Consider the following 13604-nt stretch of genomic DNA (forward strand, 5'->3'; position numbering starts at 1 on the left):
ATAATTCCCACTTTGGGTCTTGGGAGCCACTTTTCAATCATTTCTCTCTGCTAATTTTGGTGTCACCCTCATTTCTTTTTAAACGATTCATTTTGAGCAAATTTGTAAATGGCCCTGATGTGTTCTACAATTTAGTCAATTACTGTTTCAGCCTGCAAGCCTCCTGGGGAACGGAACATACATGGCCTGAAGGTACGAATTTCAATAATTGTTTCAGTAAAGTTAGATGGATTTGTAATGCTGTGTTCCACTTATTGAAATGTCAAATAAAACTGCACTTTCTCAAGCTCTGACAAGCTATCCTTTTTTATTTTTTAAATGGGATGTGGAGGGGGATTCATCTATAGTATTTGCTCAATATGCGTATGTTTGGAAACAAGGGGTTTTGTGCCATATTTCTTATTATTTGACATTCTTTTGTTGGCCTTTTTCTTCAGATGACCCTGAATACTGGTCTCTACAAAGATTTATTTGAGTGAAAATACAGACTTCATTTCAGTGATTAATTAAGCACATAAGCATATTGCACACAGACAACCCCCCTCTTCTTTTGACATATTTATGCTAGAAACATATATCTATTTAATGTCTTTTCATTGTTCTGTGTCTTTTGAATTCTGGATTTCTGCTCTAGGCTTTACATTTGAAAGAAAAGCTGGCTATTATATTTGACTCAAGCATTTTATAATTAATTACTTGGGCCTCATTTTTCAGTGAATGAGAAACATCTACAGTGTTCTGCTTTTGGTTTTTAGAACTGGAAGGATATGGCCACTCAAGGTTCACTACTCTCGCCCCTGGATGTATTCTTCATGTACTTTCTGGAACATATTGTTTCTGTCTATGAAAGAAAACAAAATAGTGAATTGAATTTTTTTCTGAAATTAAATTCACTTCTAGGCAGTGAACTGACATTTTCTCTTGCTTATCCCTACTTTTTTTTTTTTAGCACTTGTTTAAATATTTAAATAATGACAGGCACAGCATATTATGTAATATACAGGTTGTACAGTTGTATAACCTATATACCGAATAGACTCCAACCGTGGATCTGTCTAGCAACAAGCTAATTAACCTTCATAGTGAAATGAGAAATCTGTGGCAAATTTTAGGTTAATTAGAACTGTGTCCTCAGAACACAAGACTGATCAAGATTCTTTCTTTACTTGTAGGTGAACACCCGGGCTGGACCCTCTCAACACGGCAGCCCAGCAGTCTCTGATTCACTTCCAAGTACTAGGTGAGAGCAGGGAGTAAAGTTGCCCATAGCATGATTATCTACAAAGCTGGGGTGGAGGAGAGGCTTGTGGGATGACACCTCTTTTCTAAAAGACTTAAAAAATATGTGTATGTGGCTAAGAAGAAATTTGACCAGATAGGTAACCCTAGTTACTGTTGACTGAAGAGAAAGAACCTCATAGAGAAAGACGAAATTTGACATGTTAAACTACTAATTTTGCTCCGTGGAATGGTTTTCTCAGTCTCCAAATTATACAGAAAATTCAGTGGCTTTGACTATTTCATGCCATGATGATCTGGCGTGTAAATTATATAATGCTTACTGTTTTTTCTTGCTTGTCCATCTTTTGACAGTGTCGTTATTCACTGACATCTTCACTAGGAAAAGGCAAGGGAAGAGTAAAGTGGTGAAATTTAAATTGGCCACGTTGCTCATTTTTTATCTTTGGTGGTACAGGAGATTGAAGCTGTGATGAAAGGAATATAACTTTCATTAATTCATGCTAACATTGCCTCACACTGGGATGAGGATACTAAAAACTTGAGCCTTTTCAAAGTATTCTGACAGGCCTGAAAACTTATTTCCAGACTGTCATGGTCCTCGAGTAGAAGGAACAACCTGCTCTAGCTGATAGAATTCTAGGTCACTTTGGGTATACATTCAGTTATTCAGCCAGTAAACATCATGCTACTATACTTAAGATGCCACTATGAAGGTGACTGCTTAGTGTGTACGTATTCACCGTGGTGGCTGAAAAGCCAGCATTGAGCCAGAAAACCCTTCCATTCTGCGTGCAGGTTTTTCTGGGTTTAGGGCTGTAACCAGTATTTGCACAGTCCTTTATCATCTGAGATACAGTTGAGGCTTCTGTGTTCCTTTCCATACCCTCCTTCCCTCCTTACCCCAGAGTCTTGGCTCTTCTGCCAAGGGGCTTTACTGTAGGTAATTTGAAGTCTGTCTCTCTGACTCTCTTTACTCTCCTGTCCTCTCCCCAGAAATCACTTCCTTAAATGTTATTATATCTACCCACCAGCTTTCCTGCTATGAACACACTACCTTTAAAGTGTGCTTCCTTCTTAAATGATTTATTCTGTCTTAAAATAAGTTAGTCTGGTTATTCAGTGGATTATCTCTCTTGTGGTCACAAGGGTAGTTCTTCTAGTTCTCATTCAAGGGGTTGACTAAAACTTGAGCCTTTTCAAAGTATTCTGACAGGCCTTACGTGGCAGGTGATATGTTGCAGCTTCTCTTCATGCTTGCTGGGTGTGTGAGCCGTGGCCCAACAGACTGGAGGCTCAGGGACCTAGAGTCACTTGTTATACTCAGCTCAAAGGAGGCAGGGGATTTAATTTTTACCACTACTTCCAGAAGAGATGTTATTCAGACAGACTCACCATGAGCCTTGAGGAAAAACAAGGACTTTGCCTGGTGTTTTAGATCATATATCATCATGGTATAAAAAGCAGGATAGAGCTGAAAAAGATGGTAAGGCAGAGAAGACGGAGGTTAACTCTTGTCAGTATTCTCAGATTTGGTTTTAACACCATGAGTGAATTAGCTTGGCGTTTAAAAAATTATCATGTATATTCATAGAATATTATAAAATCTTCAGTCTCTGGACAGAAATTCAGGGACTATCTGATGTAGTGGTTCTCAGCCCTTTGTCGCAGCATCCTCCCTCGGACATGACAGCCTTGCAAATAGTAATGGCAGTTTGCTCTGGTAGTGATTTCTGTTTTGGAAGGAATACAATTTGACAGGTGATTTTAATATGCCAGCCTAGGTTGGCCATGTTCTGTGCCCCATACTGATGACTAATCAAAAGTATTTATTGAGTGCCCCCTGTTTATTAGGTGCTGTCCTATGCACTAAGAATACAGTCATCCTTATCCCCTGGAGCTTGCTATCTAATGGTCACAAAGGCAGAAAACAAATAAGCAAATATATGAACAGTTATGGGAAATAAGTGTTATAGGAAAACAAGCAGGTTTTGATGAAAGAGAACACTAATCAGGAAAATGTTTAGATTTAGATACCTGCTCAGGGAAGACGCAGGAGAGAGTGACATTCCATCTAGCCTGAAGGACAAGAAGGACCTAGGCCTACCAACCGCCAAAGAAGGGCATTTCAGAGGGAGGAGAGAGCGTAAAGGCCCTGGGGTAGAAAAGGAGCTCAGCGCGATCCTAAGCAGGCGAGTTCAGCTGGAGCACAAGGAGGGATGCTGGGTGATCAGAGAGAAGGAGGTAGCCGGGGGCCACACGGTGCAGGGCCTCGTGTTTGGATTTTCCTTTCGGTGTATCGGCAAGCCGTTAGCTTTCAGCAGGAGACTGCCGTGGCCGCTCTGAATTTATAAAAAACTTGATGCCTGTGATGTGGAGAAAGAGTGGGAGAAATACCAATCTGATCTTGTTCTATTTTGGTGTTTGATTCCCCGCTCCTTTCCAAATGGTCATCCAGGGTCTTCCTGAACATTCCTTGTGGCAGGAATGAACTCTACTGGCCAAGGCAGCCCCGTCCATTGTCATGTAGCTGTATCTTAGGTGGTTGTTTCTTGAGCGGAGACTTGTCTCCTTTTAACACACACTCATAGAGATTTAGTTTAGTGCTCAGAACAGGGCTGTTCCCTCTTCTAGGTGTTAGCTCTTCCAGTTGTCTTCCCTCCAAACATACCTCTTCTGGATTTCCTGTCTCAGTAAAATCTCCCCTATCCACCCAGTTGCTAATTCCAGATGACTTCCCAGTCACCCTTCACTGCCTCCTAGGCCTCCCTCAGCCCCACGTCCAGTCAGTCCCTCATTAATCGGTTCTGCCTTCCAAAGCTGTCTGGGGTCCGTCTCTGTGCCAGCAATGCCAGCACCCCTGTGGCTAAAAAGATAGTTCAGGCACCCTAGGTCACAACTACAGCCTCCTAATAGATTCCTCCCTCCAGTCTTGCCCATTGCAGTCCCTCCACATTGAAGCCAGAGTGATCTTACTAATGCCAGTTGTGAGCCCATCACTGCCCCCTTTTCAACCCATCACCACTCCTTAAAACTTTCAGGACAAAGTGTAACCTGCACAGCAAATGAGCACTGGCCTTTCACATGTGCGTCCTCTGTGCACTCCAGCCTGCTGGCCTGCCAGTCCTCTTCTTCCTACCTGGCATTCCAGCTTTGCTGATGAACTCATTATCTTTAGGAGGAAAAGGAAAAACCCTTAATGTCTCCTCTCACGCTGAGCTTTCACATCTGCTGCTGCCTCTTTCCTGCTTTCCTCCTCTTTTAATCCCCTCCAGTTTGACTAACTTTGGTCATCTTTGAGGAACAAAGCTGCTGTCTTCTGAAAACTGTCCCTGATTATTACCCACCTCCCAGTCTACAGCAGGTACCCCTTCTATGAATTTTCATAACCCCCTGTGCTTGCTTTACTACTACTGTATGTAGTCACTTCTGTCCCCCAGTAGATTCTGTACTCTTTGAGGGCAGTGACTGTGGTATATTCATTATTGAATTCCCACTTCCCAGCATGATGCTTGGCACATAGGAGATAGTCAGTAATGCTTGAATAAATGAGTGGCTGAAAGGATTTATATTCCCTTTAAGTCTCGTGTCTGGATTAAATTCTCCCAACTCGTTCAGCGTTTCTGATAGGAAATTCTTTCTAGTCTCCTCACTCTTTTACTCGTCTTTGGATGTCTTATTGTCCCTCTTAACGTGTTATAACCAGGTAGCAGTTGTGTCACATTGAAATTTTAAACTGTTTTTATTTTAAGAGTGATTTTCAGATAACTCAAGTCACTGTGACCACACAATTAAACAAAGTACTGAGTAGACTTAACCACAAAGAAATTGCAGGGATCTTTTTTTTAAACTAGACCAAATTGGTAGCCAGATATTGGCATAATGAATGAAATCAGCTTTTTCCTCTTGTATTGTCAAAGCATGAATTGATCTTTGCCTTAGGTAGATGACTGTTTATTAAACTGAGTTTACTAATCCACATTGTGTTCGTAGGCCATAATTACTGAATTCAAGTCCCTCTGCCCAAGACAAGGTCTTTCCCAAACATCTTGGCTTTCTCTTTCTATAAAATCAGGATGATTACACTTTCCATCTATCTACCTCTGGTGTTAGGAAGATTGATGAAACTGTATTAAGGAATTACGTTCCAGTTCTTGGATGAAAGGTGTTTGTAAATGCAATGAATCAAAATGTTATTATTTCAAGTTGTATGACATAATGGAAGATCTGTGGAGAAATGTTACCTGGGCATTTTTTGGTTATTTCTGTTTTTATAATAATTGCAACTATTAAATTGGGAATCATCTATAAGAACACAAGGATTTAAATGTCTCCCAGGGAAAAAAAGTATGTGCATGTGTAAGGGAGACATACTTTGAGCAAAAAGACTGACTTTGAGCAAGTCCTGAACCTTACGTTCTTTTATAAATTTAGGATAAATTTAGGATAATTACCCTGGGATATACCCAGAGTACAGTTATAAGGATTAAGTCAGGATAAATAATAGCATTTAGCGTGGTGCCTGGTGCATGATCTTCGCTCATAAATGGTAGCTGCTATTTTTAACTGGGTTGATTTTAGAGTCTGTTTTTTGGTGTGTGCTTCAGCTTTTCTCCCAATGTACAAAATTCTTAAGTGTATGAATTCTTAGACCTGGGAGGACGTTGTCAAGGTTTAGAACCCTTGGTTGAGGGCACATTTTTTAAAATTTGGGGGAAGTAGGGATTCCATAGTCTGCATTTGAGAATAGCACATGTTTTAGAAGTATTTAAAAAGAAAAATAATTATAACTTGAAATGGTGAGTGTGGGCAAACTTGAAGGCTGAGATCTTTCTCAAATACAACTTTATTGAAGGTACCAGATAAATGTATTTGTATGTGTATGTGACCACCGTGTAATAAATAACTGCCAGAACAATGACCGCCATTTATTGAACACACAGCATATGCCAGGTCACTGGGCTAGGTTCAAGGATGAGAAGGAAATAGGTTATATGGAGGTGAGAAAGGTGTGGCCTGTGTTCTCAGGGAGCCCGGGTGTGGTGGGAAGGAAGACATCTACATGGATAACGAGCGAGCACAAGGGAAGAGCATTAATTTGGTAGATAGGTAGAGGATTAGAGTAGATAAAGAATAGAGAAAGCAAGCATTAAATTTCTGATTAGAACATTGATGGGAGGAGGTGCTATTTTATATACCACTCTACTAACTGGATGGATGTGTCAGGGATAACTCATTGTAAAGCTGAAAGGACTTCAGAGTGTCCCTTGGCTACTTTCCCTAAACTCACCCACATAAATGTTTATGTAGCCATATGAAAAGAATATTGTCATATTCTTTTCATAAATAACTCTGCCAGCTTGGTCTTATGCCTATAGGACAGGAAGGGAAAGAAAAAGCAGCTGATATTTATTTGACACCTACTGTGTGCAAGACATAGTATTAGAGCTTTTTGTAATATTTAATGTTTTTGATTACCCTATAAAGTTGGTATTTCCCCCATTTTATAGAAAAGCGACACTGAGATTCAGAGACGCTATGTAATTTGTCCCAGACCACACAGCTAGTGAGTATCAGGACTTACTTCTACTACATACTTGCATCCCAGGAAACTGAATTGTAACTCTTAACTATAGTAAAAGATCACTACTTAAACTATTTTATCTTTTGAAGTTCTGTAGTCTTTGTTTGTTGTGAACACTGTAAGTGTGCACTGTTAAGTACTTTGTATTGAGCAGATGAGAGAGTCCATATAAAATAGCCACCAAAAGGCTACCCAAAGGCAACAGAATAACCAAAAAAAGGTCATTGAAGAAGTCTGTGAAACAGTCTAGCTTTATTTTGACTGCAGGGCTCTTTATTGCTTTAGATTACTGATGGGGTTTCAGTCTTTTTATTGATAAATTTGCCATTTAGCCAGTTAATTTTGAGAAGATTTTATACAGGGAGAAGGATGTAAAGAGTATAATCCATGTCTGCACCTAAAACAAAACAAGGTGTATTTTAATCTGGAACTTTTCAGTGGTGTTCAAAGGTATCAGTGATCTTGCCATAAAAAATATGTCTTCCCTTTTCAGCTTAAAGAAGTCTTCTGCTGAACTGAAAAAAATATTAGCCAATGGCCAGGTAGGTATCATTGCATATTAAGATTTTCACATAATAGTAACATTAATGTCCAGTTTTTATAACCATGAACTTAATAAACATAAAGAGTCTGTGAATTTCTTCTTGTCATAAATGAATTACACGGCTTAATTTGATTGGCAGAACAATTTGCAGCACATTTTTCAAACTGTGCTAATGGGTTTTGCTCCCAGCAGATTGAAGTACTGTGCACACACCCTGCTGCCATCTCAGTTTAAAAAAAGTTAATCAGTTCTGAACAAGTGTGTCAACCCATGGGTTGTTGAAATGGCCGTGCATCCTGAGGTGACTGTTTCTTTCATTATCTTTGGGGAGGAAAGGAAAAACTGTTGCTTTCTTACCTTAGCTCCTTCTTTGTCCTGAAACGAACGCTGGCTTTTTAGGGTAACCAGAGTAGCAGCAGACCTCTGACTTTTAAAATGTCTGGGCTTGAAGAGCCCGTGGTTTGCCTGGTTGACTGGCCATCTAAACCTGAATGACCTAACCCAGCCAGTGAAGGACAAACAGGCCTGCAGGCCAGTTATTTCTCACTAATTTTGATTCAAGTAAGTGGAGACATCTGAAATAGTATAGTGCTTTTAAACATACACTGGTAAATTAAGCTACCTACAGGGTCCTCAATTCTTCAATAGCAACATAAATGTGTTTTAATGTTTGTTATAGAGGAAGCCCTTTGATAGCCTTGGAGGCAGGCGCCTGTCCATTGCGATCAAGCCTGCCTATTAGGCTCTATTGACTGAGACATCTGTGTCACTGCAAATAAAAGACTCTTATTGATTTTCTTAACTGCTGTTCACTTCCCGTCCATGTTTCGAAGGCTGAGATCTTAATTATCTCAGATGCTTATTCAGTGCCTTCACACGCTGACCTCTCCAAGCCTCATTGGCATTTCATGAATCAAGCACTTGTAGTGGAGCATGTCAAGAAGACAAAGCTGGGTCCTCATGCTTGTCCTTTAGTATCACCTGTAACTTTGTGGCCTGATAGATGTGCATGCCTTAAAACTGGGACTTTATGGGTAGTGCTTCTGGAAGCCTTATTTAGCGCACAATCCCTTGAATACAGTAAAAAAAAAAAGTAAGTTGATCTGGTTCTGACATTTGATTGTCATAAGGGTGTGTAGCTTCTAGTCCTTAAATATTCTGTATTCAGCTGAAGAGAATCTGGTGGTGTATGTATAATCTTGATGGTCTCCAAATTTTAGGTAATTTTATCTAAGACTCTCAACTTTAAGCAGCCAAAGGTTTGTTTAGATTGAGGTCCACATGTATGTCCCTCTAGTGCCTAAAATGTGTTCAGAATCAGTATGAAATAAAACCTGACTAAAAGCAGAAATATTGAGGCTAGAATATTTATGTATCTTCAACATGTTTGTATTCTAGTTACTAGTTGTAATTTACGTATGAGTCACTTATGCTCTTCACCTAGAAGATATATATTTCAAAATTGACGTCAGTTAAGAAGCTTTAACTACATTTATTCAACCCAGCCAATGGAAAATAACATCATAGATTCCTCTTTCAAAGATGAAAAACAGTTTATTTCCACTGAGAAAGATAAACATTTTGAAATGTTCCTAATGTTTTGACAACAAACCTAGTACATAAATATCTTGGTGGTCTCAGTTATGAGGTTCTCCGCGGTGGAAGACTGTCATGGATTTTTGACTCTTAAGTATTGTTTATTGCTTTCCTTTAGGAATGTGATAGTGCCACATGAAACAGTATTTTCTTTCTTTTAAAGTTTAACCCTTATAATATTTACTTTCATTCACAAAAACAAAACAGAACAAAGCAAAAACCCCTCACCTTTGGAAGTCCTTAAAATACTTCCTTCTTCTATTAATTCATGACTTCCTTGGTGGTATAGGGTAACTAAAGAGTGAGCGAGGTTGCATTGCAGTGAGGTAATGTGCACAGTTGTAGGGTCAATAAATTTCTGGGCTGAACACTGACACCACTTGATGTGGAAGATGTAAGTCACATTTAACGATACTTTAACACTTGAGCATAGTTTTTTATTTTAGTGGTTTATGCTGTCAAGCATTAATAATGATTTGCCTTTCCACTAGCCTCCACTTAGATTTAATAAGGAATTCATATTAATCATTAAAAGAAAGGGACATGATTCTTCAAGATAATCAAATATTGACAGGTTAGAAATAGCTTTCTGCCTGGGTTCATTGATATAGGTTATGTGATATAAATATTTATTTCTTTTCTGTCACTCAGAGTAAATGCCACCAATTGATTCAACATTGATATAGTGTCAACAGTTCATAAGAAACATTTGACTGGCTTGTGTTTTCCGATTAGTCTCTGCTCTATAAAGTGGGATTTACTAAATCTCTCCAATTGTCTGCTCATAGAGTGTGACTGCTTTCTGAAACCATTATTGCTTCAATTTGTAAAGCAAAGGTCTAGTGATAGGACTAGTTTCTGTCAGACCTTTACATACAAAATAAGGATTAATTGAGCATTTTTATTTTAATGATTTATAAGCGATAGATACTGATTCTTTTAACTTAGGCAGACAATAAGCAATATTTTCTTTGCTGGTCCGTAATTGAATTCCATTTCATTTTCCCCATTACTTTCATTAATATATTTAATCAAGCACTTTTTTAAAAGTTTAACATTTAGTGTTTGAAATGGAGACATTGTTTTTCTGTTATTGCTTTATGATAGAAGATTCCTTTTCTTCCAGCTCAACAGAAAACAAATCACAAGGTATTTCTGGCAGGTTTTATTGAGAGCTATAAATCAGAGATAAAACAACTGCTGTGTTTTCTGGAAGTGTTTTTCCCACTTCAGGTTTGGTGTGGTATCATCTGTTTAACACTGGCCCTTGATTTGAAACTGATTAGAAATGGCCCAGTGGTCAATTTAAAGGGTTAAAAAACTAGTTATTCCAAGGATGTATGATTTTGACCTTTGCTTCTTTAAAGTTGTTTTTCCTTTTTTTGTGTGTTTTGGATTTTGTAGGAAAGGGTGACAATATTTTCCTATTCTTGATAAATTAAGTATAGATGTACTGAGAAATTACAGATCTAGAACTAATTCTGATCTGCTGCTGCATGTTTTATTATTTTGAGATCTTCAGATGCCTTTAGAAAAACTTGCTGTGTTTGGGGAACAAAAAAAGGAGAAAGAAAAATAGGTATTCTACTATAAAATTAACTTTAAAAACCCTATTATCCCTAGTTTGTAAAACCCTTAGATTCTTATGGCTCATCTTAGATCCCATGTGAATCTGAAACATGAGACTGTGTATGTCAGTCTAAACTACATGACCCTCTCCTCCCCCCCCACAGACGTAAGCTTTCTGTGTGTGGATTGTCATGTCTGTGCTCCTCACAGCCCCTCTCTGCCTTCCAGCGGGAACAGAGCCCAGTGCCAGCCATTTCTCCCTGGTCGCTTGCCCTCTTGGCCATTGACACACAGTTTTAACTCTTGTGACTTTTTCTTCCTCCTCCCTCACATCTTTTTTCTGCCTTTTAAATGTTTTTGTTTTTTTAGTCAAAACAAGGAAACCGAGCTGTATTTTAAAATTATCTAGTATCTTTATTAAGTAATAACCTTATCTCACCTCTTTTCTATCTAAAGAGCTGTGTGATTTCTAAAACATTTCTCTTCTTAAAAACAAATGCCATAGGTGATGAAATTGCTTTTAACTGATGAGTGCCCTTCAGTTGCTTGCTTCCTTTTCTGAGGGCCGGTGACCAGTAATGGAGAGGATGTCAGCTGCTGAGGTACAGCACTGAGCAGACAATACTGAAAGACTGAGCTCTAGCCTTGATGGTTCTTATTGACTAGTTATGTGACCTAAGTGGATTGAGCTACATGCTTAACATGCTGTAAAATTCTATGATTTCTATAATGCTTGATCCTAATTGTAATACTTAAATGTTGGGCCCCGTAGGCTTATAAATCCCACTTTTGTATCATAATGAGCACTGCTCTGTGCTTCCTTTGGAAAAGTTGAATTAATGCTTACCTAAAGCAAGAAGACAAAAGTGTTATTAGCTGGTTGTTGATACCTTTAATGTTTTTTCCATATTTAAGATCAATTAAAGTAACCCATTTTAATCAGAGAAAGGATATTCTCAAAATGTTGTTTGTCATCAATTCCTGAGCTTGGCTCTAATAGTTTTCCTTTTTAACACTTTTTTTTTTACATGAATAATGCTTATGTACTATATACAAATTAGAAAACCCAAATAAACAAAAAGCAAAAGGATCTGATGTTTTTTAATATAAAAATCTATCAGTCGGTTAGTTCATAGGCTGGGCAAAGATCTGTAAAACTTAAACATTGTAGAAATACTTTAACCATTTTTTTAAATGGATGTCTTTTTAAGTGACATGGTTCAAGAACTTGTTCTTCAGAGTCACTTTTATCTTTATGAGAATCTTATTACAGTCTCCCTCATTGTCTGGGGGATTCCAAATTTCCGTCCTTGTATTTACTGACACAGTGCCTCCCACGCACATGCATACAAAGCAGCCCATGCCCCAGGGCTGTCAGCCCATCCCCTGTTTTGGATGCCTACCACTCCTGGTTAGGTTGGAGCACTGGGAATGCTAGTTAGGTGGCTACTTCACTTCTCTTTCTAATCTCATGGGTTAGAAATACAGAGACTGTGATGTCAGGACTGATGATTAAGGCTGCTCAGTGACATGAGCCTTCACATCTACTCCTCAGCCTTCTCTCCTTCCAAAAAAAATCAACCCCAAATCAAGCCCACTTTAAAGTTCCTGGGTCTGTTCCAGAGTATTATTGAAATGTGTAATACCAACATGTCTTGGTATGTGTATTTTTCTGAGAGGAAATTAGTGGTCCTTTTACCTGGAAGGCCCTGTCGAGTGGTGGAGGGGATACAGTCACAGATTGTTACATCCTGCTTACCCTGAAATCTCAGTGCCACTAATGAAGAATTTGGACTTGAGTGAGTGAAATTCTTCTCTCCTAGAAATTTACTTCAAGGCACTTCAAGTGCAGCTTTTTGGGCAAGTTAATAGTACAAATTACTTGTGAGAGTCATGTTTTGACTACCTTGAGAAATGTTTTAAAGGAATCACCCTATTTGTATCCACCAGTAGATCTGCTATTTACATACTTTCCCTTATGCCCATTGATCAAAGTAAACCCAATACCAGCTGTTGATTCAGCACCTCAAGTTACTTTGTGTGCTGCTTTTCTTCCTGCTGTTTTAATATTTGTCATTTGGTTCACAGTAATGAAGTTTCCTTAATACCATGTCTTTTTATGTACGTTAAAAATTTTTTTTTCTGCTTTAGTCATGTGAAAGTAGTGAAGAATAGAGTTTCCATCAAATAGGAAAATAGCTGCCAGTTTTTCTGACTTGTCTGTCATTTTACCTCTGAACCTAAATATAGTAATTAGCTAATTGCAAATTGCATCAATCAGGTAGTACTACAATTAAACTGGGTACTGAATTGGCCTTTACACATTAATCTGTCAATATTCTTTTAGGGTTTGGCAAAACAGCTTGGAAAGGAAGCTGTTTTTTCTGTTACCTACGCTGTTTTCCTAATTATCACAGTTCTCTGAAGCTTCAAGCTCAGAAATGTATAGAAGAAAAATATTTCCCTTGATAAATGGAGCTTTGCTTTCTTCAACTGGTGGAAGTTTAGAGTACAGCAAAATATTTAAAGCCTTACTATAATGGTCTGAAAGCAAACTATTTTTTTTTCAAGGTGATATTGAATTAAAAACTCCATCCATTTTCTGCCCATGCAAGGCAGTGCAATTCCCTGGTAATTGATTTTTTTTTTCCAAGGCTTACTATGGCTTTACTGAAGCTTTAGTTATGTGGAAAATAACGCCTTTATTGAATCCACTTAGTGAGTAAAGAGTTGGCAGTTAATTTTTAAGCAACTGGACCAGTGGGTAGAAAACTACAGAATGCAACAAAAATTATCTGACCAGTCTTAAATTCATTTGAGAAATAATTATTTAGGGGGTTCTTTAAAACTACAAAACATTGTTTTGTGGACATTAGAATAATTCACTACTATTCACAATACAAAAGAGAATAGTATTTGTGGTATAATAGTTTATAGAATCTTGGGAAATGTGCATGCTGTTTTATATATTAAATTTTGAAAATGACTTTCGTTTATAAGAATCACATGCTTGTATGTTTTTCCTCTCTGTATTATAATATTTGACTATATGTGCGTTTTAACATATACTAT

General features: G+C 38.1%; 1 protein-coding gene across 15 annotated transcripts in view; it reads left to right on the plus strand.

Moving 5' to 3' along the window:
• Positions 1-13604, plus strand: part of MAP2K5 (mitogen-activated protein kinase kinase 5) — a 257633-nt gene that overhangs the window by 45024 nt on the left and 199005 nt on the right. For all 15 annotated transcript variants that reach the window (XM_057488920.1, XM_036932271.2, XM_036932274.2 and 12 more), the window contains exons 5-7: positions 152-192; positions 1173-1240; positions 7317-7365. In XM_057488920.1, coding sequence (XP_057344903.1) covers positions 152-192; positions 1173-1240; positions 7317-7365 — 158 coding nt within the window. The remainder of the gene's footprint in view (positions 1-151; positions 193-1172; positions 1241-7316; positions 7366-13604) is intronic.

This window comes from Manis pentadactyla, chromosome 11 (assembly GCF_030020395.1).
Source record: "Manis pentadactyla isolate mManPen7 chromosome 11, mManPen7.hap1, whole genome shotgun sequence".
Lineage (NCBI taxonomy): Eukaryota > Metazoa > Chordata > Mammalia > Pholidota > Manidae > Manis > Manis pentadactyla.